General features: G+C 38.8%; 1 protein-coding gene across 2 annotated transcripts in view; it reads right to left on the reverse strand.

The window, feature by feature from the left end:
• The window catches only part of LOC131677764 (uncharacterized), a 257,878-nt gene that overhangs the window by 184,752 nt on the left and 46,093 nt on the right, over window positions 1-27,033 (reverse strand). The window contains exon 2 of one of the 2 annotated variants that reach the window (XM_058957794.1): window positions 12,066-12,513. The exons of the other annotated variant lie outside the window; for it this stretch is intronic. Within the exon in view, the coding sequence (XP_058813777.1) occupies window positions 12,066-12,446 (381 nt within the window). The 5' untranslated portion in view covers window positions 12,447-12,513. The remainder of the gene's footprint in view (window positions 1-12,065; window positions 12,514-27,033) is intronic. 2 annotated transcript variants of the gene reach the window in all.

Here is a 27,033-nt window from a genome sequence, read left to right on the forward strand (position 1 = left end):
TTCGTCTACCCTCCATTCCATGCCTGGAACCGGACTCGGGCTGGCAAATGTTACGTCAATCCACGCCTCCACTCCGTTTCTACGGAATGTACTAGCGGAGCCATTATTAGCTAGCACAGTATCGAGTTTCGCATTTCCATTAGCGCTTGACCCCTGCTATTTGTACAGCGGCTGCTCCACTCCACTGCCCAAGCGTTAAAGTCTCCCGCTATGACTACCGGTTTCCGGCCCACTAGGTCCGACGAGAGCCTGTCGCAAGCAGCTGCAATAGAACACACCATTGATCTTGGCAATCGAAACACCCTCGGCGGAGGAGTGTATTACCTCTTGAACCGGGAACCGTCCCGTTGTACAGATTGTCACCATTCCAGACCCGTCCGAAACCCAATTGCCGTTGCCGGCAGGGATGCGGTACGGGTCTGATAAGAGGGCGACATCTGTCCTTGACTCCGAGACCGACTGCCATAGCAGCTGTTGGGCTGCTGCACAATGGTTAAGATTTAGCTGTGTGACATTCACTGCTTCTTCTTATTTGCCTCACCGAAGGAACACGAAGGTCCGCCCATAGCATGTTTATGGGCTTGCTTCTTAGCGGTGCAAATAAGCACCTTAGTGCAGCCCCGCTCCTTATGTCCCTCCTCGCCGCAGCGACGACATAGTTTGCTCCTGTCTGTGTTTTTGCACTCGTAGGCTTTGTGGCCGGACTCAAGGCACCGATAGCACCTATCCACTGAAGGCGGCTGGGGTATGCTAATAGGGCATACCGACCAGCCGATCTTCAGCTTCCCTTTCTCGGTTACCTTTTTGGCATCCGCCTTCAGTAGCCTGAGTTAGGCTACTTGGGTACCAGAGGGCCCATCTCTAAATTGCACAGAGGCCCGCTCGATTGTGACGTCGCATTGTTCCTTAACGGCTGCGACGACATCTTCTGCGGTCGTGAACTCGTCCAGATGCTTGCACTGGAGAGTCATTTCCGCCCCTAGCGACCTGACTTGGGCGCCTTCTCCAAGGACCTCTTGGGCCAAGGCCTTGTATACCGCACTAGATTGTGCGCCTCGCTTCAGCACCAGAAGCATTTCTCCCGTGTTGGTGCGTCTCACGCTACGCACATCTTGCCCAAGGGTCGAAAGGCTTTCGGCCGCCTTCATTGACTTTAGGACATCGGCGTATTTGTCCTTGTCGGTTTTTAACCACAAGGCCTCGCCTCTGTCCTTGGCCTTCTTCGCGGGCCGCGGTACCTCCGGTGTCGGTGCCGGCTTCTTCTTGGTGACCAGCATCCAGGGATTTGGGTCCCCCTGCCCCGGTCGCGCCGGGTTGCTGGTACCAACGCTCTGCTCAGCGAGGTCACTCTCGCCCTCGCTTACCTCAACCAGACGGCGTTTGGCCTTAACGGTTGCACGCCGTGTGGTGTCGGTTTTTGCACCCTCGCCTGGCGACTTCCAAGGGCGCTTCGCATTCGACGACGTCTTGCGATTGCCCTTACCCTTGCCTTTTCCCTTCGAGGGGAACTCGGCCGCCGCTTCGAGCGACGTGGCTGCTCCATAGAAGGTGAAGGCCACTGTCTGAGTGCCCGTATGGACCTTCTCTTTTCCCTCCCTCTTGGAGGCCACTGTCTGGGTTTCTCTGTCGGACTTCTCCCGACATTCCACCCTCTTGACATAAGCCTGCTGTTTCTGTCTTGCGACACGAACAGTTTTTCGGAGTTCCAGGAGACTCTGTTTTAACTCCTTGCTTATGTTTTGCTTTGCGCTAGTGTACTCGATTATTGAATCGATCGCATACGTATGTATGTATATATGTATATGTGTAGGTATGTATGTGTGTGTATGTGCGGATTTATTAACAAAATGTCCACATCATTTTCTCTGAAATGGCTTAACCGATTCAAATGAAAAGTTTAATGTTCCCATAGGTTGCTATTGAATTTCATTTTGATCCGACATCTCGTTCCGGAGTTACGAGTTGAAGAGTATGGTTACAAAAAAAATGAGTATGGTTACAAAAAAAATTAGGTCACTATCAGTCATTTAAAGTCTCTTTGGTCACATTGGCCACCATCGACGGATCCGGAAGTCCCGGCGGAAGCATCCGAATTCAGTATAATTGTTATATCGGTTTTTTGGAGCTGGCAAGACCGATTTGATAAACTTAGTCTCAAATGAAAGGTGTTGCATCCCCGGAAACTGATATTAAATTCCGGCTCCGGAGTAACGGGTTGTGGAGTACGGTCACATAGAAAATTCCGTTTCAAACAGATACCGCGATGAATGCAAAAAGATAAAAAATTTGCCAACCGATATATCATTGACCGCATTGATCGTAGACGATTCCGGAAGTGCCCCGGAAAAGTGGCCATCTTTCAAAATTAACAAACTCACATCAGTTTCCCGGAGATGGTTTGGCAACATTGAACTCACGCTGGTTAGCCAATTAAATATTTTATTTCTGTTCTTTTCAGGTTCGTGACAGTCGTGCTCTTTTATATGGTTACCAAGTGTAACAAGAATGTAATAGACATTTCCATAATGTTATATTGTACGAACTAGCTATTAAATCATAGTTTAGATAAATGAGAAAGGCACAATTGCACCTCTAGGTGGATTAAAACAGGTTTTCAATTTAATACAACCGTTGCTCGGGGGCGGGTGTACGCAGCGCACCTGGGTTCGAGTCCCGACCCCGCACATAGGGTTAGAATTTTTTCATAAGAGATTTTTCTAAGCCGAAGAGGCGAATGACCTTAAGGTTAAAAGATCTATAATAGAAATAAAATATAAAAAAACCGTTGCTGTTTTTTTCGTTTACAGAATTTTAGAACACCAATAATGATTTCTTTTCTTGTATATAGTATTATACATGTCATGTATAACAATAATAAAAATGTAATATATACATTTGAAAGCTTTTAATGAATATAGACAACGAAAAAATTCATGATTAAGAAAGGCAAAATTGCACCGCTAGGTGGATTAAAACAGTTTTTTTTTGTAAAAATATCGTATATTTGAACAAAACCGGTTTAAAAAAAGTTTTTAATAAATTTATGTCTAAAAGACACATTTTGCATTCTTCGTAACGCAAAATGAAAGTAATTGAATTGATTTGTGCAACTAACTATGAAATCCAAAAAAAAAATGGGAATTGACAAAATTACAAAAGATTGGATAAAATGTTACTAAGAGTTAAATTGTGCGAGATCAGTTACAGAACTGCATGTGCAATTTCAGTGTTGCTTACTATTGGGAAAAAAATTGGAAGGAAAAAGATAACCCCTTATGCCAATAATGGTGCAAATTTATTCTACATTCCAAAGTAGGAACAAAATAATCAAAACTCCACGTGTACAGTTTCCATATCCCCACCACCTCTCCATGGACTGGCGTGGACTTTTTCGTACACCCGACCCTCCCCTAAACTGTCCTCGTGTTATATGGACGGCCCCTAACAGGCTCCTATCACATTTTGTTAGTTTCAAGTTTGGACTGTGTTTTATTCGACAATTAGTAAAAATAAATATTGAGTTGTTGAAGGAATTTTTCCTAATCGTTCGAGAATTAATTGGGAACGATGATGAATCCAGAAACCATATGTCGTATCGAAAAACTGTCCATCGGCAATTTGATGTTAATTGAATTGAAAACGGGGACGAAACAACACAATCAGAAGCAATCAAAATAAAGGTAAAGCATACATGAAAACAAAAAAAAACGACATAGCCTAAACAAGCAGGCACATCTGTTCCAATCTTATTGGAATCCCAACCGACTGCTTACTGCGATTGCGTGTCTGTTTAAAGTGAGGCACCACCGCCTGCGTCAATCAAGTAGACAATCCTCGTCTGTCCCACATGTTTCAGCGTTTTTGTTTTGAATTTTAATTGGAACGGTACTCTCTATTGTCCTTATATGTACTTTCGGGTACCTGTTATTCATAATTTGAGTGGCATTAACTTCAATCATCGATTTGTTTGCTTATGTTATTCTGATTGTAGCCTTTAGTGGGCAGTTTTCATCTGGAATTTTCATTCCAGTTGAAAGTTTCTTGTTAGATGCTCTCTTATATGTGTTAAAATCATCTAGTTGAAATCATTTTTTGAAAAAAGTTGCAAAACATAGAGATCTTCCAAATGAATTTAAAAAAAATCCTGGTCTATTTATTAAACGTCAGAAAGATATACGAATTCTTTTCACAATTAAGCCTTTAATACTTCGTTCACCTGGACCACATTTGCTTGAAACTCGCTTACCTACTGCCCAAAGAAAACAAACAATGATGACAACCAAAGCCGTGCTCTGAAAAGCCAAACTCCGAAAACAAAAGAGTGCCTCGTTTCAACTTTTTCGCGGCATCAGGCGACGAACTCGATGAGATCGCGCACACTAATCACCACTTTTGTTCTCAAGTTCCTTTCCCCTTCACCACGAAACCGGACAGGAAGCTTAGATTTATTCTTTCCAGTTCTCTAATGAAATAAAGATTTTCCGAAATGGGAAAATTGGATTAACTATATTAACTAAATCGGTGGGCGCTTACACACACGCAAAACTTCTTACAGGGCGCCGATCGCAGCGAGGTCAGTAGCACCATAATGCTATCGCACAAGGGCCATCTTCCAGGTTTCCCGGATCGTTAACTACTCCGACAGAGATTGGTGCTGAGACTTTGGGAGACGGACAGTAGGCTAGTGCGGTGAGTGCTGTCAGCGTGTTTTCATGACACCTGGTCGGCACAAAAGACGACGGCGGCGCAGTTCTGCCCGCTTGGGAAAACCACCTCAAGCGTAGACAATTTATTTTGTGGTCGTTTGAGGAGTCATTCGTCAGGTTTCGTGTCGTCTTTCTGGTAGAGCCGGTACATATTCTACTAGGAACGTGATTAGCATTGGGCTAGAATCTTATTAGCAATACATTGTACATAGCTTTATACTCACATGACAGATTTGAATTTGAATTGAACAATCAAGTTCACCATAAATTGTTACTTCTCTCAAAACCAGAATAATGCACGACCGTTTGGAAATCAGCATTTAAAATTCGTTTGTTTCTTCGTTTAGTGCTTTGTGGTCAATAGCCTGTGGGCAATCTAAAGTTGCACATACTGATTCTAGATTTTATTGCCTGGCGGAGCCCGTTAAGCCTATATATTTGATGAGACGTTACGCCTATATATTTGATGAGACGTTACGAACCTGTCAAGGTTCGGTGTGGTGTGTTTGCAACGTTGACCATAAAGTTAGAAAGATAATCAATCTTGATACCGACGCTTGGGGTCGTGAGAATTTTTCTTATTTTGTTAGCTTCTTCTACAAAATATACAAAAATCGTAAGCTAGCGTGAAGCATGTTTTGGTAATTAGTGAACTCCTAAATGTGTTGTTGAGGACCTAGAGATTTTAGGGAGAAGCAAAGAAAGAGGAGTAACAGAAAGTGTATTTCCATGCTATGTTAATATGCGTTTGACTTAATCTTTTTTAAAGAAACTCTCGACGCTATTATTAACACAGATCAATGTTTATTCTTACAACAAAGTTCGTTATACAGTTAAAATCTTCTTATTTTGTTCGAAGTACGGAGAAGACTTTTTGAGAGATCTGAAACCAGAAACAAATAATTTTTGACCAGCAACTATTAGTAGTCGATTTTAGAAAACCCTTCACCTGAAATTTGCTCGTAAACAGCAAGAAAATCGCATGTAATATGTTTTTGGCGTTATTCAAGAAATCTTCTAGGGAATTAAATACATAAAATACTAATAAAGGTTGAACACTAAATTTTTACAAGATTTACAATCGGTTGAATTTATTTTCTGATGGAGAGAAATTCAGTAATTTCGCAGTTTTTCTTTGATATTTATTATTTATTATTTTTGTGATGTGAGTTGCGTTCTTTAGTGTTTTGATGCGGCTATGATAACAAAAATCATTTGGAGCCACGTGAAATCTGTGACCAAAAAGACATGTTTGAATTCCAAAACAAATTGAACGTTCCAATTTCCTAATAACTAATTAAAGTTCATAAATAAAATAAATAGAGTAGATAATCTTAAACGACACCGTTAAGGCAAGAAGAGCGGAACCGAAAAGGTGAAAGCGGGAAAGAATTGAAACACTGGAAAGTGCATTGTATATTAATCAGCTGTTCTTTAAATAGGGATTTTCATTTCACAGAATATTTCAGAACTTTCTGCAACGATGGTTTTCAAATTCGTTTTATTGTTTTACTTAATTTTAAACATTTTATTAAAAATTTTCTATACTCATTTTTTAGTTAATTCATTACATGAATTCCTTTTGCTTATTTTATTCATTTTTAAAAACATGGCTGATTTAATTTGTTTCATTCCTTGGATTCATTCTGATCAGTTAATTTATTTCGTTCATTCATATCATTTATATAACTTATTTTATTTACTGTTTCATTCATTTTCAGTACATTTTTTTCTGTTTTTTTTCATGTTAGAAATCTAGCTTATATTTTCCAGTCATTTATTTTATTAATTTCATCCAAATTATAAATTTGACACAAAATAATTTATTCTTTTAATTTTCTTACTGTTTTAATAGTTTTTATTTTAATCATTCACATTTTATGTTGTTTATTTTTTTTTCTTTTTCATATATTTTTTCAATTCCATTTTTTTAAATTAATTTTATTTATTTTAGTTTTTTATCTATATTATTTATTTCATTTACTTTTTTATTTTATTAATTTTATTCGATCCATTCATTTAATTGTTTTAACCTATTTTATTCATTATATTGCTTTTATTAATTTTGTTCATTTCGTTCATTTGATTTATTCAAATCGTTTTATTTTTAATTTTATTTATTTATTCCGATTCTATAAAGTCACTCTTTTGATACATTTCATCGAATTTACTGGTTTAAATCAATTTAATTCATTCTATTAATTTCATAACATTTCATGTTGTCAAATTTTTTACTCATTGAGCTGAACCAATTTGATTTATTTATATTATTTATTCGATTTACATTAATATTTCTACGCATTTTATGGAGTTGATAACTTTAATTTTTTGCTTTGATGATTTTTAAATTTCATTTGTTTTATTGATTTTCTTAATTTGTTCAATTTATTCGAGGTATTTTTCGTGCAGAACTCGAATCTGTGGTTATCTTAACTCTAGTTGGGGGCCTACATCACACTAGTTCTGCAAACTAATGAATGATCCAAAAGTGATATGTGTAAGAAATGTCTAATCTCACTGTTAGGTGGATTAAGTCGGTTTTTTGTATTATCGATTATAAAAAAGCCACTCCGAGAGATTGACACGACAATAAAAAATCACTTTTTTTCCTTCAATCGATACCTGTACTACCCAACAATATAATAATGAAGTTTGAAAGTTGTGCTAAAAATAATTTCGGAGTGTGCGACCAGGAAACGACGCGCGTGGGCCATGCCATGTGGTTGTGCCGCGCCTCTAGTGTGGTGACGGGAACAAGCTTTAGAGCGCGATGGCACTGATCCAGATTGTGAACGAAACGCTACACGTATAACGCTCAACCGAAATTATTTTTTAGATTAAACTCACCACTTGTGCCCAAAACTCTAATATCTGTGAAAACTATTTTTTATTTTGATTATAGAGGATTTAACCTTAGAGTCATTCGCCTCTTCTCGGGCTAGATATTTCTTTTTTGGAAAAATCTCTAACCCTACGTGCGGGGTGGGGAATCGAACTCAGATGCGCTGCGTACAAGGCAATCGATTTACCAACTACACTATGCTCGTGGCCACAAAGTTATTTGTTTAATTACTGTTTAGTGGCTAATTACCCAAAATCACACACTACAATTGCAGACGAATGGCAAATTTCACCCGCTAAAACACTGCTTAAGGCCAATTGCAGCTGACCGTGATTTTGAATATGATATTCATTGTATGGTTCAGATCCACGCGGGCGTAGGGACTTCGCGATCATCATCGCGAAGGGCTCGAGCGTGTGCACGTTAACGTGCTCGATCGCGTATGCATTTTATGTCGCGTGTGCTAACGTGTATGTCACTTCGCGTGTATAAATTCTATTTTATGACCGTGTTTCTTTTCGCATATTCGCGTATGCTCTGATCGTGTGCGGATCGTGAATCTGATGCTTTATTTTCGGTGTACGACTCAGATACTAGAAGAAAGTGAGTTCTTCCATATAACTAAAGTTCCCGGTCATGTCGCCGGGTCTTGTTGTTTAGTGGATATGAGCGTTATTTTTCATTAGTCCAACTGAATGTATGGACCTAAGTTGCTTGGGCGGAGGGTAAATATTTCCGGACGTGACCGATACATTATACCACGAACAGGGGCGTTTGTGGGTGTTTGAGACAGCGTTTGTAACTTCGTAAATAATAAAGCGTTCACCTTATTACCGGGGTATTAAGTTTAAGGGATCGCGGGCTTGGGTGCACGTTGATTATCGCGAAAAACTTAAGCGTTGGTATGTTAACGTGTCGCATGTGCTCGCGTGTGTGACTTCGCGTGCATAAATTTGATTTTGAAACCGTGTGGCCATTCACATATTCGCGTGTGTTCATGGATCTTCATGCGGTCCGTCATACTGATATTCAGTTTGTGATGTACGGTTCAGATTCTAACAGGGAGTGAATTACCCCATATCATTAGAGTTCCCGGTCATGTCGCCATGGAGCGTGTTGTCGAGTGAACATGAAAGCTTTTTGTTTTCTTTAAATGGTCCAATTGAAGGCATGGACCTAGACATCTGCTACCGATGATAGAGACTTCCGGAATTGAAAGATTTATAATCGCACGAGCGCGGGATTTTGTAGGTTCAGGTTTGAGACCGCATTTGTGAATTTATAAGTGCTAAAACGTTTACTTAGTTACCAGGGTGTTATCCTGTACTCGAGATTGCGGGCGAAGTTGTGCGTGGATGATAGCGAAGGACTCGAGCGTTTGCATGTTAACGTTTTTGTCGCGTGTGCTAGCCTGTGTGTAACTTCGCGTGTATTTTTTCATAACCGCCATCCATATAATCGCGTGTTCTTGAATGATCGAGCTCTGACAGTAAATCTGATATTTAATTTTTAATGTACGGTTCAAATGCTAGAAGAGAGCGAGTTTTCCAATTTCACTAGAGTTCCCGTTCATGTCGCCATGGAACATGTTGTCTAGTGAATATGAGCGTCATTTTTATTGGTGCAACTGAAGGCATGAGTCTAGGCTGAAAGGACCGAGGGTGGGGGCTTCCGGACGCGACCGATTAATGATTGCGCGAACGGTGGGTTATTGCTTCAAACCACGTTAAAGTGCTAAAATTTTCACTTAATTACCGGGGTGTTTTAATGCTGGCGAGATCGCGGTCGTAAGTATGTGTAGATGATTGCAATTACATGTTCGCGTTTGTGATCAGCTTGGTGTTATCGCGAAGGTCACGAGCATTCCTACGTTTGGAATAGCGAGAGACAGATTGTGAGTGTATATGAGAGAATAGACAATTGATTGTGTTTGTGAGTGTTATGAATCTAATTTAAGACATAGCAAATAGGTAAATGAAAAATAAAATGTTGAATAATAACAGAGATGCAAAGAGATTAAGAAACAGTATATAAATTGACCGATATTATTTTTGGTAGATATGAGTAGTGGAAAAGCAATCAAATAGTACAACAGAGGTAGACTAATGAAGTAAGATGATGGAACACATTTGAAATGCAATCAAAGTACTTGAACTCGTCTAAATGCCAGCAAATTATTTTTTGTTAATCGAAATTATATTTATGCACAATTAACGACAATTGAATTCTATTACAATTTTTTCATACTATGCTATTCTATTACAATTTTTTCATACTAACTTCCTTATCAATGCGAACGTCCGTACAAAATGCAACTGTTTTATTATTAAATATTTAATAAGTTAATTCATGGAGAACGCTGAATTAATCGAAAGCTTTACGGAATCAATATGGTTGCTATACAGCAACAGAAAATCAAATAAACAAAGAAGTGTTGCTGAAGAATTCTTTTTTTAACTGTTTCGGGGGGTGACTCAATGAACTGGTAACTGGCGGTAAACTATTCGGACACTTTTTCATCAGAAAGTTACATGAAGTTTCAGGTCGTGTCGTTGTATCAACGGTGCTCGGGTAGTGCGAATGCGGTTGAACTAACCTATACCGTCTTACTTGATTTTCGAGGGCAGATCATCTCAAGGTGTTAACTACATATAAAGTACCCGGGGCAGAAGCCAACGTGCCAGTTCTGTAACCAAACGGTACACTACGATAAGCCATGCGCCGAAACAACCAAAGAAAATTCATCTTCTACGACCAACACCATGAAACAGCCTTTGACATCTTCTGATACACCACAGATAGTGGGCCAAAAAGTCACGACAAATTTATTCGACCGCCGAAACGAGAACTCGGAAATGAACAACGTATAGAAAACGTAAAAAGAATGGCGAAAATTAATTTTTGGTTTCAACAAATAATAGTAAAACAGAAAATAATAAACAATAAAAACGTAGGATTACAGGATGATTCGAAACAATGAAATTTTCGGTTATTTTTGCCAAAAACGGACAAGTGCTGAAGTGGACAAGTATCTTTGCTTCGTATCTAAAGAACGGTTTAATTGACGTAAAAACTGTTTGAGAGAAACGAAAATTCGAACCCAATGTCAATGAGTTAAACAAAATTGACATATACCACTCTAAGTAGAAGCACCAAAATAAAATTGTTGAAAATAGACTCAACACGCTAGTATAACATCTAACCCCATCTACAGTTATAACAATGATCTGCTGGACCTGCTACATACGTAAATCGAATCACCAATCGTCCAACAGAAACTCGTGCAAAACTATCCGACCTGTTCGTCGTAAATTAAATCGTATTTAATCCTAAATAACACAATAAAGCAACCTGCTGTCCAGCAAGCGCCTGGGAACCTTCCATTGCCCAAATGACGAATGGGGCTGGCAAGTTCTTTCAACTTTCTTTTATTCTTGAAATTTATGAATATTTATTCAGAGGCAGCGTCACCGTTTGGCGTCTCTCCTTCCTTCACTGAGAACCACAAACGACGGCGTCTTCCCTCTTTCGTCATAGTTGGCTGATTTTTGTAGAGTTCTTTTCGCTTTCGCAGCGAAGGATCAAGTGTGCCATTAATGCTATACCACTTGTATACACTTGTTTCCTCCCATGGCACATGGCTTTTCGTTGTTTACCCAATCGCCCTGTGCTGCCATCTGATGGTGATCTTATTTATCGTGCCGTTTCCTCACTCGATCCATCTTCCCTTCTTCTCCCTAACAAGTTGCTGTGCGACCGACTGCGCACGTAAAAAACACGAACCCATTGAGAAAATGTTCACATGAGCGAAGCAGCAGCCACTATGTATAGTAGTGGTGTTGAATGCATTATTATTTAATTACTAGAGCCGTGGGAATGGGCTGCTTGATATGCCATCGTCTTGCGGTGAGCGACGTGCGATCCTCCCCCAACCGCTGCACTGGTAAGTACTAGCACCGATCGCCGCAACAGTTTGCGGATCCATGTTTTGTCGTTTTGTTATAGGAGCCAGCTACCAGTAGGAAGGCTTCCTAGGAAACGAGTGTCGTTGTTCCGACTCACAGCAAAGAACACTTGGCAATTGATATGCCAAAATATAGTTGTATAATGATTTAGACTAACATACTTTCAGCTTGTTGATTACAACAAAGGCTTGGCCCTACATTTTTGCATATCCAACACTACGACAGTTTCTCGCTTCGTATAACAAAACATTGATTACAAGGTTTTCCCAACTTCTACTGGTTGATGAGCACTTGAAACACAATACCCTTTCGATTTACTTCAAGAAGACTTTCTTCTGCCATTTCCTTCTTCCCCGTGAGCAAAAGCAAAAAACGACCCTACACAGGGAAGCCCTGGCCGATGTGCCGTCATTTCCTCCGCCCCCCCCCCCCACTACCAACCAGCTACACCGGTCGACCCCATACGATTTTCTACGTTTCCGCATGTGCAGAACGGAAATTCACTCTCATCGCACTACAAATTAGATCTCTAACAACAATGGCAGCACTAACCTGCACGGCACAATTCAGGAAGCAATTGTTCTGTCCGGGTCCGTTCAGCAATCCCTTGGATGGGCCGGTGCCGGCCTGAATCGGACTGGAGATAATGTTTCGCGATGCCCCGCAGCCACCGGTTAGACCGCTGGTACTATTATTACCACCAGCTGCACTACTGAGAACTTCTGCTGGCAGAACAACCGAGGCCGGAACAAAGTTGCCACCCGGAGGATGAGGATTTCCCAGCCCGGCAACGGCGACAACGTTCAACGAGCCGGGAACGATGCGATGCGGTTGCTGATGGTTACGACTAAACACGGTTCCTCCGCCTCTTCCGCCATCTTCTTGGGGATTGGGCAAAGTATTTGGAGAAGGTCCACTGGAGGTGCTCGACATGTTTGCGTTGCTGCACGGATTGCAGTTAAATGATGATAGCCATCGCTGGATTGGTGTCAATGGTGATCTGCGGAAGAAAGTAGGAGAGTTGTAAAATGATTGTCGAAATGGTTTGCATAAAAGTACATGGAAACGAAACGAAATGAATAACATGCTATAAAAACTTAAATAATAATAAATTTTATTATTTAAGTAGGTAGATTAGATACTGTAAAAAAACGAAAAACTACTTTAAGAAACACCAAACAAGATAATTTTATTATCACTGGTATACAGATTTTTTTACTCAGTATTTGTTTAAGTAAAGGTGTGAAAAATAACGCTTTTTTGCGATTTTTTTTGGAACTTTGCGTAAAGCAGATTTATCAAAACTTTTGTACATTATAGTGTATCATTTGAATAACATGCTGTAATTTTTCTATGCAAAAATATCGACAAACGACTCGGTGACAAAGGTTGTTTTACAGCGTCTCAGGAAAAAACATGATGTGCGGTGTTACCTGAATTCAAAAAATACTCAACCGATTTCTTTCAAACTTTGCATACACATTCTAAGTAAAAAATACCTAACCCCTACGTGGGTTTTTGAGATAATTTTTCATTTCATGTTTTTCCAGAGACGTTCTACAAAAAGCTTCGTCACCGAGTCGTTTGTCGATATTTTTGCATAGAAAAATTACAGCATGTTATTGAAATGATATACTATAATGTACAAAAGTTTTGATCAATTCGCTTCACGCAAAGTTCTAAAAAATTCGTGAAAAATGTGTTTTATTTTTGCGCTGAAACCCTCACAATATTTTTTCCTTAGGGAATACACTGCCTATGATCGCAATCCTGTCCCATAAAGATAGGAAACCCCATACAAAAAAGGACAATTGTGCGTTCATGGGCAGTACATATTGTATAACTTAAAGGTGCTCTAAAAATAACAAGGAAATTATTATGAAATAAGATACACACTACCAAACATCAATTTTGTAATACATGGGAATAATAATATGCATGCCAGGATATGAACACGAACTAGATTCAATAGTTGGATATTTAGGAGAAAACCGAATTCTAATTTAAGGCTACACAAACTGCTTGGGCTTACAAGTTCAGTGTTTTGTCGTCGTCACATAATGGCCTTCCGGAAGATTCAGCACACCCGCAGAATTGTCCAATTCACAAACTTGGTTCTGGAACTCAGTAGCTCTTTTGAAAATATTTTCATAATTGTAATTGCAATGATTTCGAGCGGGATCGTTATGGCATTTTGAGTAGCATTTATTGAAGCGGCAATAAGTTGTGAACTTCCCAGCATCAACCTTTTGTCCGTCTTGAGTCATGACCGAATCACGGGCCAGAACTTCCAATTTCCGCTTGTATAACCAAGGAGGTCTTTAAAGACGTGACTCAATACAAAACTCGTCATAGTTTTACAAGTATCTACTAATATGTTCCGCTTCCATAAACCTCCGATAAATCAATGGTTGCTTCTATAGATTTGAAGACTCCATGAAGTTTTAAGACGACCTCGATGATCAGAAAAAAGAATTATTTTGTTGAACTCAATTGTATTAGCCCGCATATTAATGTTAGTTTCCAAAAATCCCTGGTAATGTATGTTCAGACCTATACTCTAGAAAAGCATCAGTTGGCCTAGAATCCAATAAATTCATCTCTTCATTCATATTAGTTCTTGCAGTTATTTGTGCGTGGGAAAAAATTGTTCCCAAAATCTTAAATAAAATACGATTCCGTCATATCATTACCGTTAACTAGTCCACGACCTAATAAACATTATTCATAAAACCCAGCGCTAACTCGTTATTTGATTCATAAATGCAGTAACAATATGCCGAGTCCGACTATACGACGTGAACTGATTCATGATCAAGTACATCTGGACCATTATCTGGTTTTTGCGTGTTGTGAATTAGTTAACAAAATCAAAACATTTTGTCGAGCACTATTTCACGAAACTCGGAATATTATTCATGTATCTTTTCAATCATCGTGAACTAGTTCCTGATTCTCAAGATATTAGCCATGATTCAACATCTGTGCTCTTGGAACTATTCACAAAAGCACTGAGTATTTATGTATACGTGAACTGATGCATGATTCCTAGAGAATTAGTCACGACTCACCATTCGTGCTCGTGATAAGTTCGCAAAATAATAAAGTGTTCTTCAAGTATTCGTGAATTGGTTCGTGCTTTCTAGTACATGAATCATAACTCACCAAACGTGCTCAAAAAATTATAAAATATTCATAGATTCGTAAATCGGTTCATGATTCCTAGTACATAGTTCACGATCTATCATGTGTGCTTGTTATATTCCTAATCATTTTCAATTTCATACAAATCTGCACATGTTCATGAAATTTTTATGTGAACTTTTTCACAAAATTTGGATTTTTTCATGATATATCGTCGCTGTTGTGCTATCTTATGACAAACGCCATTTTGGGGTAAACTGAGTTAGATATGCCACATTACTTGTCTAAAAAATCTCTACAAAGTGGCGTTTACAGAATTTTGACATTCTGTTTGGTTACTGAGATATAGCGAGAAACGTGCTGAGAAATTTCTAATTTTTTGCTTCAAATGACTGTGTCTGGGGGTTGGCTCAAATTATCTTTATGTATGAGATGTTTTTATATGTAAAACTATCTGATAAACACAATGGCATAATCATTTTCGAAACAAAAATGCACGAACTGTGAGAAAAAAGCAATTTAAGTTTTAAATTGGAAATATAGCATATTTGGCAACACTGTAACCAAAAATAACTATTTTTTCTAGATTCCCTGACTCATTTCCTTCAAAATGCATCTCACCGATTGTTTATAGACCAAATGAACCCAAAGATATGAATAAAAGTTAATAATTGATGATTTTTTTCTATGGAAAATTTTCCATGCACGATTATGACACGCCATACAAATTTTGTCATCAATACAAACCTATGACACGTGTGAAACCGACTTTTGTTTACATTTTTAAAGAAAACTCGCAACGTAGTTAACCGATTCTCGTAATATTTGAGAGATTAATGCAGCATAGATAGAAGCATCATTTGTCCTCTTTGAATTATTTATACCATTTATAAGTTTCAAGATATTCAATCTCAAACTTTAAAAATCGTTTTTCTCGAAATGTGCAAAATGGCGCTTGTCATAAGATAGCACAACAGCGACGATATCATATAATTACGTCCAGCTGCTAACGATTAGAAATACGAGCAGCAGACAAAAGAAAACTATTAGGCCCTCGAACATCGTTATTCATTTGATAAGGTTCAGTGTGTTGTTCGGACAGAAAACGAAAACTGCGTTGAGCATCAAAAATCAATCGAATAGCCAGTCAAATATGACGATAACGTATACATTTTGAAAACGTGACCAAGATCCTAAATTCAAACCACTCTACTTGTGACTAAAATATGACGACACCGTGCATAGAAAACACACTACTGTGCTAAAACAATCCAAGACGAAACTCGTGACTAAAATATAACATTAAAATAAATTACGGAAATTGTCATTAAGGTACTAAAATCATAAACGTAAATCGTAACTCTGCCAGAATAATCCAATAGTAGGCTCGTGAATAAAATATCATGGAAACGTGCTGAGAAATGCCTAAAAATCGCGAAAAGCTTCTGAAATCATGAATATCATTTAAATGTCGGCTCAATTAGGTGATATACTTTGTACACACCAATATATCCACAAAATATGAACAAGAATCATTTTAAAAACTTACTGCCCATGATCGCATATTTGTCCCGTTTTCCATGGGGTTTCCTATTTTTATGAAACTGATATGCGGTTATAGGCAGTGAACATGTCCAGGGAGCTATCACAGTAACGCAACCACACATTGGAATGTGACGCTATGTATATTTTTGACGCAAACGAGTTCTTTTAAACACAGGTAGTTTCAGGAATACGAGGTTTATTATCCATAATTTCAGGAACTTGGTCACGATTCAGTTCACGAAATCGTGATTTTCGGTTCATGAACTTATGATCCGATTTTTTCCGTGTGGCACCACTTCATTTTCTATTTTCAATAATAGAAGCTTCGATAAATAATCTAATAATTTACTTTATTCATCTTAACTATAGAATTCTAGATTTGTACCACACAGGAGCGGATCCAGAAATTTTTTTCGGAGGGAGTCCAAAATTTCGATTTTGAAATGTTCATTGTACAATAGGTAATATATAATACACTCATTTAATTAAAATTGGATTTGGTAATCGAATCTGGTTTGGAATGATTTTGAACTTCGAATAAATTTAAAATAGAAACTATTTTAAAAAATTTAAAAAAGTTAAAAAATTTCGAGGGGGGTCCGGACCCACAAGACCCTCCCCCTGGATCCGCCACTGGTACCACATCAATAAATAACCAAAGATTCACTGGTTGCTCAGGAACATCACCAGACATTTACTCCAGGAAGTTCTTGGATGACCTGGTATCGTTTATGAAATCCACACTTATCTCAATTTAATGATATGAGCTTATGTGAGTACGACACTTATAAACTTTTAAATGATCGACAGTTTCACTTAAATAACTTCAGTCCTACATGAAGCTCTCTGAAGACCATTGACATTTACTAAACTCCAACCAATCAACAAATGTATTTTGTGAGTCTCGATAAGTTTGCATCGCAACCATAATCAAGTAGACTACTTCTGTGTACCTATGTAAATTACTGTGGTTTCCCTTATCGCAGGAAGTTCTACATCTGAATATTATTGACTGTTCGTCGGATCCCGTGGACGCACCTTACTATTGCGCATGGAGATCGTTTTTCGTGACTGGGTTCGCTCGCCTACTACATCTTGGTTGTCGTTCACTTCTCTCTCGCCGTTTTTAACGACAATGGCTTCTTCGTTAAAACGGTACTCGTGATCAGATATTCTTTCTTGTCTCGTGCACTTAAAGGGCACGAGTGTAAACCTGTCGCCTTTGTTATTAGTTTTCACGTTGATGGGGCTGACTATTGATGTGGAGGTGCTGGACGCTGCTATTGCATTTGCCATGACAGACACAAGCAGTTTGTGGTTCAAATGATGGAGACTGCCTTTGGATTTGCTACCCGCAGGAATCTGTCATTGATGGGTCCATAGCATAGTTTCAGTTTTGTTTAGTTCCATGTGTTGCGAATTGTATAGTGTGGATGGAAAGTTTAGGTCTCTTGACGCACATCCACACCACAAAAACATGTTTGGAACAACTGAGAAGAAGTTTTCCAATTATCAGAGATCAGAGTCAGAGATTACAGTCAATCCGTTTCTCTCCGCAGGCTCTCATTTACAGGCACAAATGGCTCTTCCACTGCTCTGCGATCAATGCCAATGATGTCGACGTTGTCCGTTAAGTTAAGAAGCATGTAAGATCTTGTGATGATGGTCCCATTCTTTTGCATATCAGATCTTCATACCACACCTTCGCTTTGTTGAACAATAGATGAGCTGCCCTGCATCAATCCATCTAACGTCACAAACGATTCAGTTGCCACGCGATATGTATTTTACAAAAATAATAATTTATGATTCGATGCATAGTATTCACACTATATTCCGAAAAGCAATTTTCATGCCAAGGAACGAATTTGTATTCAGGTAGTAAATATAATTGTGCCGCAGTACTTCTCGGATTATTTTCAAAATTGCCTATACGTTAATTCTGCCCCGAAATATTGTTGAAGAAATCTTCAAGATCCGTTATGCTATATGCTATTATGGATTCAAGATCCGTCTTTTCCACTTTTCCAAAAATCTACTAAGCTCTTTGCGTTCAAAAGGACTTAAAATATTTTTGTTGAAACTGTTAATGTTAATTAGCTAATTATTAATTAATCGTTCTAGAATCTACCGGTAATCTCTATGTCTATTTGAAATATTCACAGCTACTGATTTTAACGTGCCTTACTTACCTATAATGAGTTATTAAATTTTACAATGAATATATTATATTATCATCAACATAGCTTCGATGACGATGACGAAACTTAATCGGTGATAACGATAGTATCTCGATTAACAAACTTGATCTGAATTATTAAATTTACTGGGGTTTTCATGAGAGTAAACGTTAGAAAGCTGTAGGGTTATAGGGTAAAGTACCTATTTTCACCATACTAAGGAAGGTACCTTACTAATTCATTAGTTTCTCGGCCTACAATCAATGGGATGCGTAAAATATGAAATCCACAGCTTTACTTCGTTGTTAACAACCATGATAATAACACAAATGCGCTGAAAACAGTGAAATTCTCGTGTGTGAGCGTGACGAAAACTCGAATCGAGTGCCCCTCTTGTTGCGCTACCATTTGACTCAACGCGTTGAACAAAGATGGCAGACGCTGCTCTAGCTAACGGCTTCTAATGGGTAGGGTGATAATAGAAATATGGCTAAAATGGGCTCATCGATTCAACATGTGCTTCCCCCGACCTATTTTTTTTTTTTGCAAACAGTAAGCAATTAACATTTTGCACTACTCTAAAGAGGAGACATTATCGAAAACGTAAGCTCATAAAGGGAGATAAGTGAAACGATCGCGATGACGCCAGCAAAGAAACCATTGTTGGCGATAACAGTCAAACAAGCAAACGAAACGACAAAAAAACAAAACAATCATTCACACCGATCAAAGTCAAACATTAATACCACATATGTACGCAAACAGTGCTCATGACAAACAGAAAAACAAAACGAAAGGCAAAAAAACCGAAATCAGTTTTACGATTGTGTCAAAAAGCACTACAATTAAGTCATAAATTTCAACTTACGCGTTTTGACATATCAAACAACACACAAAGTGAACCATTCATGTAGAGACTCATTTCGAAATATGAGGCGGTTCCTGTAATTGCCGGCGGTTCGACTTTTCATTTCGGTTCAAAAATCTGGTCTACCTAAAACACACCTTTGAAGTAAACAGTATTAAAACTCTTTCAAAAGCGATGTACGCATCCATTATAGCATCTACAGTTTTGTCGCCGCACACGATTAGCACTATTTACTTGACACATTGCCTACAAATACAACAAAGTATGCTGGTACAAATTAAGCCATTTAGGTCGTCTTTTCAACCATCGCAGACGGCTGCGATTTGACTCAATAGCTGCCAAAATAATGGATACGTGCGCGGAAATGTAAACAAAAGCCGGCAAAACTAAACCGAACAATGAATGAAAAGACAGTTTCCGTTGTGTTCTTCGAGTGTTGGTTTGCTTCCTTCTTTGCGAACTAATCACATTTATTTCGCGTTGTATTTTATTTGTCAAAAATTCGTTTCCGTTTATGTCTGCTGCTCAACAGTTTAATTATTTTCACATTTTACTTCATAGAATGAACTCTGTGGTTTGTTTTGCTAGTACATACACATATTTTGATTATTATTTCATCTGCTGTCGTTTCTATGCACGGCCTGCTTAGGCAACGCATGCAGCTGTATCTGCGGTTTTGTTTGCCAGGTGGCGGTAGCCCTCCTTCGGCCTTCTTAAGTCTATGTTACAATCGTAATTCCTGCTCAAAACGTCGGGGTCTAACTATAACATGCGCTTAAAAACCATACATTTGAATGCTACTACATTGTTGGTCGGATTTACAATCCGAAACTACACATCTGTAATGAGTTCGTTTGTTGATTATAACGTGTACTAATTAACGTATTACAATATCACATTTTACGAAACAACCGTCAGTCGGGATCAATGCATTTATTTTGTCGTAATCCCTCCCTAATCAGCCTGCTGCAATAGTTCATCGTCCCGGATTTTTATCCTTCCATTTCGCTTGGCGGTTGTGGCTGCTGACTTGTGTTTGATAGTTCCTCGTGCCTCAGCGATGGATGAGCCTCCCTCGATGTACCTTGGAGAGGATGAGGCTGCGTCAGAGCATGTGGTGGAAGTAAAGGCTGCTGCTGCTGTTGATGAAGATGATGATGATGATGGTGATGGTGGTGAGTCAACGGCAGCGGCTGACTTAATGACTATTCAAGTCGCGTAATGTAATGCCCAGCGCCACCTCCGGGTCCAGCCGAATCAATGTCGTTATTGGCCGCCGCCGAATTGGAAGTAATCGAACTCGTTATGATTGGAAGATGTCGCGGCGGCGGTGGCAGACCGGCTGCCGCCGCCGCCGCCGCGCTTGCCGGTGTCATCTGGGACAGGTCGGTCATGCTTATCGATTGACTGTACGCGGAAGCCGCAGCCGCTGCAGCAGCCGCCGAAGCGGCCGAATGAGTATTGAGATCCATCGGTTGAACGCTGGACGGTGAACTGCAGGGTAGACGGTGATGAAACGAGTAAGGCATGCTCAGGGAGTGCAAGGAATCGGATAGCAAGTATTGGTAGTTGTCCCGCGGGGGTTGACCGGCCATCAATCCGACCGAGTTCGATATGGAGCTGTAACAGTCCGAAGTGGGCTGCGATGCAGCAGCCGCCGCCGCATAAGGATTATCGTACTCTGAGTTGTAAATCTTCGTTGCCGACGGTGAGCAAATTGTTGAGGCCATTCCCGGCTGAGAGCCGTTACTACCGACCTGATTAATCAGGCGCTTCTGCGAGCGTAGCTTCTCTTCTCGGCGCCATTTCGCACGTCGATTCGAAAACCATACCTAAGCAGTGCATCCGTGGCAGCGTTTTAAGAAGGAATTCGGAAAAAAAAACTTAACATTAGTACTAGAAACCATCTCATGTGCATAAAAATTTCGATAAATTTATGGCAAACTGATTGTTAGTAAAAAGTACGCGATAGCTGGAATGAAAAGTATACTGAAAAAAAACAAATACAAGAAAAGCAGGTTAGAACAAGTTCCGCTTTTTTCATAGTAATTACCTTGCAAACGATTGTTGAAGTCACTGCCAAAATAATTACCGAAGCATTTTCGAAAAAAAACATAATATCGAAATGAAGAAGATATTTGGCATTTAATGTCACAAAAGAGCTGCCAAAAAATAAAACTCAACAAAACACTCAGAGACGAAGTAGATATAAGAAAACGAGACAACTTAATATTCAACTTTTTACAATGACACGCATGTGCTCGATGGCGAATCTCCCTTGGAAGGCCTATCGTCCAACCATCTACGCTGCGATGTTTCCCAAAGCGAACAATATGCGAATGTAAACAATAAACACTCCCCGGCAGCAGTAACGGAGGAGAAATATGAAGAAAAGAAGCAAACGAAAGAAGAAAAGTTTAAATCATCTCGTCGAGACTTTCTTCGCTCAATGGGTCACGTCCGTATCCGTGTTTTGTGTTGTTTTCATTTTTTGACAGCTATAGCTGTCTGGCTTCGGTGGATGCATGCAAAGAGGAAGAGAAGTAAAATTACTAGAATTTACAGTTAGCCATTTTGCGCGATCGCGTGGATTGTCCACCGTTGAACATAATCATTTATCTGGCCGCTGCGAGCTTCGATTTTCGATGGTTGTAATCGAGCAATTTCGACGTGTGAGTGTGGTCTGCACAGCCAGATCGAGGCAGCGTGAAAGAGCAAGAGAATACAATCAGAATGAAAACAATTTAGTAAATTGAAAATTGATGAAGTGGTAAATGAGATATTTTCAGACTTAATTGGCGGGATGTGATCATTTATTTGGTTGATTTAGGCAGTTGGAAGTGTCATTTTGAGGTAAGCGTTTTATTTAGGTCATAATTTTTTTGTTATTTTTTATGAACTTAACAGTATTTTCGGTTGTTCATTTTTTGGTTAGTTGATGCATACTGCTTTGTGTCCAACGATCCTCCAACAGTTTGTTAACGCCAGTTACAAAACTTAGTTTATCGTCTTTAACCGTGATAGCCTTGAACCTTTACTTATCAATAAAATTATCAAAAAAAATGTTTGTAACCACATAAAAACGTTGGGTAATCTACAACGTAACTAGCATGCGGGGAACCATGAACACGATGGTCCAATGATTTATTGCCAACCAGTAACTCTTTTGACAGGTCACACCTGAATAAATCTTGAACGACCGGCGCACTCGGTAAGCCAGTCTCCGCAATGGCTCGCATTGCTTTCAAGGCAAACCGCGATGAGGAAGTCTCCGATCGTTGAATGGAATGCGGTTCCCTTGTATGGTTCAGAATGAGACGAAAACAAACGATTGTAACTCAAGGACGATGGACTGGATCGCTAAATGGTGTAAAAAATTATGTACTTGATCCACAGCGAGAGATCCATACAGCTATAGCTTCAATCATTAATACAGTGCCTTGCGGCAGGGACCCAATAATAGTAAATTATGGAGATGATTCTATGGGACAAGTGAATACAGTGCTTGATCAGTTATTTGACTAATTCATAGTTTACTTTTCAGAGGTAGTCCTCCAATGAGACCTAATAGCAATTTCAACAAATATCCAAATTGAATCGAATTGAGGTATTGTCGGATTAACGTGCGAGTACTGTCGCTACCAATCAACAAGTTAGCGATTGAAAATAGATAGTGGTTTGCACGCAGTCAGCACTGATGAAAAGTTGCTAAGGATAACCTGTTTCTTGAGTCGAATCTTCGCCTAAGCCTGTGGTTGGAAGATGTGGAGATGACACACTTTATTGAATCTTCCCAGAAGAAATCAACTTTTCAGGCAATGAATTACAGATCATCCGCTAACTGCGGGTCCGGTAATAGGCCTCTAATAACAGGTGTTTGCGTTTGGGTTAAGCAATATTCAATATCACGAAACAACTGGTACGTTTTGTGCCCGTTAGAGTATTATCGTCGATTTATCCACTTCGGGTTTTTTCTGTTTTCTCGCTCAACTTTAGTGAAAAATGACCTGATTAAAGCATTTTGCTAGATACTGCCCCGCCACTCGTTATTTCGATATTGTACTAAAAAGTTTATACGGCATTTTATCAATCTGGGGTGGCTGGATACCCAGAGTCAAACATCTAGAATGATGTGAATTTTTAGATGGCTGACAGAGAAGCCCAAAAAATTGTTTCAGTATTGATCCCATAATGGACGACTGTCAAACGAGTCGTTGGACATCGTCCAACGTTGGTTCTTTTTAGGAAATACTAACAGAACGTGACGGTTACGGAGTACGCAGTAGAATATACACTGTATAAAACAGCCTAAAACAGAAAAAATGATCCTTCAATGGGGTCATTAAATGAATAATAATATTCTTCTTTCGTTACATTCTTCGATAAAGTTTAATTTTCAAAATGTTCGGATTCACACGACTAATACTCAATGCGCTGAATAGTAGCCATCTGATAATTGAGTTTGCAATGTCTAGTCAGGTCTCCGACTAGAGTACTGCAATTGCGCTTGCGAAAATTCTTTGAATTTTCGGACTCACAGCTGGCAGATAAGTTTTTTGTTTGAAAGCAATCTTACAAGCTACGCCAATGGTTGGTATGTTCGGATGCAACCCAAGAGCTTGTGCTTTATCCATATTTCTCATAAACTTAAACGAAGCAAAACTTTCAAGCGCCCTTTTAATCAATTCGGTTGTCAAAATTCAACAAGCAATTGATCAAGGATTAGAATTATCTGAAAAGCAGTCAGAGATATTCGTTTATTATTGCTCCGTATAGCATGGAAAGTGTGTGTCCAAAAGACAATTGAGTACTTCATCTACGTCAGTTCGTAAGTTCGGCATTTCACCAAGAGGTTCCTCTAGAAGCACGCATAGCTTGAAAAGTACAAGTGAGCGAGTTTGTTTTATCCATCACCGCATCGATGTCACCATGAGCTTTGATCGTTGGAAATACCCGAAAAACCCTATCGCCAAACCATTTGCGCGGAGGACCCAATTTGTAGATTTGGGATTACGACATGTGACGATATCTAGGGGTACGTTTAAAGGATCAAAAGATCAAGAAATACAATTTTGCAATATTTTTCTATTTCTTCAATTTTTGTCCAATTTCCTTTTTCATTTCCTTAGTTTAATTTGATTGTTTCGATTATTCAATCTATTTTATTTTACCATTCCTTCAAATTTATTGCATACTTTCAAATCTAAACTATTAGATTGTCCTTATTTTGTCCATTTTCTGTTACTTCTCCGCTTTGAGTTTTTTGTTTATTATTGGTAGGTTTTGAGTATTTGAATATGTTTAATCCTTTTCCATTATTTTAAATGTTATTTTTCATTTTTCTCGTTTTGTTACATTTCATCCATTTAATTAGTTTTTTAATTGACTATATTTACAATTAGCCACTGTTTTTGCAAATTGCACAACATTTTTTATTATTAGTTCGTACCAAATATATAAATGAAGGACTCACTAAAATCACAGTTTTCTCCGAAACCGAGAAAAGTCTGCAACATTATCGAACAAATGAGATGCTATATTTTCAGAGGCAGGCAATGTTGTAGCGCACCAACTTGACGAAATGTGTTTGTTTTTCAACGAATTCTAGGTAAAACCAGACAACGATCCGAACAAATCCATGCAATACTGACACTTGGATAAATATGAATTATTGATAAATCGCTCCTTTCAAAGCCATTAGATATTTTGTAGAAATAATTAAAAGATTCTTATCTGGTTTGGCTTGCTTTCTGTACCTGTGGTTTGAAAAGCAACATTTTCATTGCGACCGAGACCGTCAACCAGAAAATTTACGTGAAAGAATGCATGAAAAAACGTCTGCTGCCTTTCATGAAGCAACACAATTGTTCCATGCTATTTTTGCCGGATTTAGAAACCTGCAATTGCGGAAAAAGGACGTATAGTAGTATGACGCCCACTATGTTCAGGTGGCGCACAAGGACAAGAAACTAATCTAATCGAGGAATATTGATCCATCGTCAAGTGGAACCCGAAGAAGGCCCAAAATTAAACTGGCTGTGGCGAACAGGGTGGACGAGGTGGCAGAATTTGATGGCAGTAGTTAAATGACACTCAAACGAAACCTTATATTTTTCTGTATTTTATTCTAATTAAATTGGTTGAATTTGCAATAAAAAATTTAATCATTCTTATTTCACCAAATTCGGATCATAGACGGCGCCGGTGGTTGAGTAGTAAGCGTGATGGCCACTCAGCCCGGTGGGTCTGCGTTCAATCCCAGCGGAGTATTTTGAAAACTATATGTCACGTTTTCCTTCGCAAGGGAAGTGGAGGCGTTGGCGCCGGTCGATATGTTGATGAACCGATATCTGGTTGTGGAGTTACCTCCCCGACCTTGATAGGCGCTCAGTGCGGACATGGAAAATAATCGAAAAAAATTGACCGTACTATTGTCCCAATAGATTTCAAGCTTAACCGTTTGTGTGTTCGAAAAATCTACAATGATGGAGGGGGCCCTTATGCAGGACTCCCCAGGCCCGCAATTTCTATTTACAGCCCTGTGAATCACATTTGTATTATACAACTCTTTTGAATTCATCAGAAGGTGATGATTTATTATGCGGCAAATTTATGGTAATTTGGTAAAGGTGAAGGTGGATAGGTTTATGGAAGTCGTTTATATCCAGTTCGACCATGTGCGGAATTTGGTACTGACACCGTTCAACAAATTGAACCACGCGAAAAGATCCATTTTACATACAAGCTTAAAATCACGTGGTTGTATGTGACAAGATGGATAATGGAGAAATCTAGGTCAGGCTAGATGATTTGGCACCACTTACTTGCAAGATATCCATTAAAACGATTCTATGACATTCACCCGAATGTCATTTGCCCAGAAAGCCATTTACCTGAACGGACCATTTATCCGAATGTCATCAACTAGAATCGACTAGTTACCCGAATGCCATAAGCCCGAATAGACCACTTACCTGAAAGTCATTAATCCGAATACCGCATTCACTCAAGCATTACATTAAATGCAACGGAAGATAACCCTATACTTAAAAGACCATTTGCTAATGTTTCAATTTCAACAAAAGGAAAATAGAGTAACAATACTAATGTCCCACAAGTAAGCATATTTCTATCGCCATTCTCACAGTTTTGGAATGGATGGACTTTCCCCTTTAATTTGCAACCAAATCAACATCAAAATGAAACATAGAATTTAGGATGGAACTAGTTCTCGTTTTTACCCCTAGATGGCAATTTAGACATTCAAACAAAACCAACAGTTAGAATCCGATGGATAATTTAATTGTCTACAACGTTAACAACTAATAATCGATCTGAAACCATCCGGGAAAGTATTTTAATATTTTATCTAAATAGTTTATGAATTAATTTCATACGAGACGGAGCGGTTAAGAAATAAGTTTCTACGCATATTTTTTTAAAAAAAGTTTACTTTTTTTAGTTGAATTGTATTTTCAGAGGAGTTTGAATACTTGGAAAGCATCATTTTTAACCGAAATCAATAATTCCAGATTCCACTTGATATAGTGCGCCATATATGTCTTGGAATAAGGAGACAAAGATAAATGCTAACCAATAGATCTCTCCACATTTTGAAAAAGTTTTGAAATATACATGGGTGAGCTCAAACTTTTGTTCTAGGTGTGAATTTAAAAACTATAAATACTACTAATTTTCCTTGGTTTTGATGAACTTTTCTATATAAAAATCCAGTAACAAATTTTCTATTGCGATTGGAGCTATGTTCACCTGTTAAAACATG

This window comes from Topomyia yanbarensis, chromosome 1 (assembly GCF_030247195.1).
Source record: "Topomyia yanbarensis strain Yona2022 chromosome 1, ASM3024719v1, whole genome shotgun sequence".
In the NCBI taxonomy this organism is placed as follows: domain Eukaryota; kingdom Metazoa; phylum Arthropoda; class Insecta; order Diptera; family Culicidae; genus Topomyia; species Topomyia yanbarensis.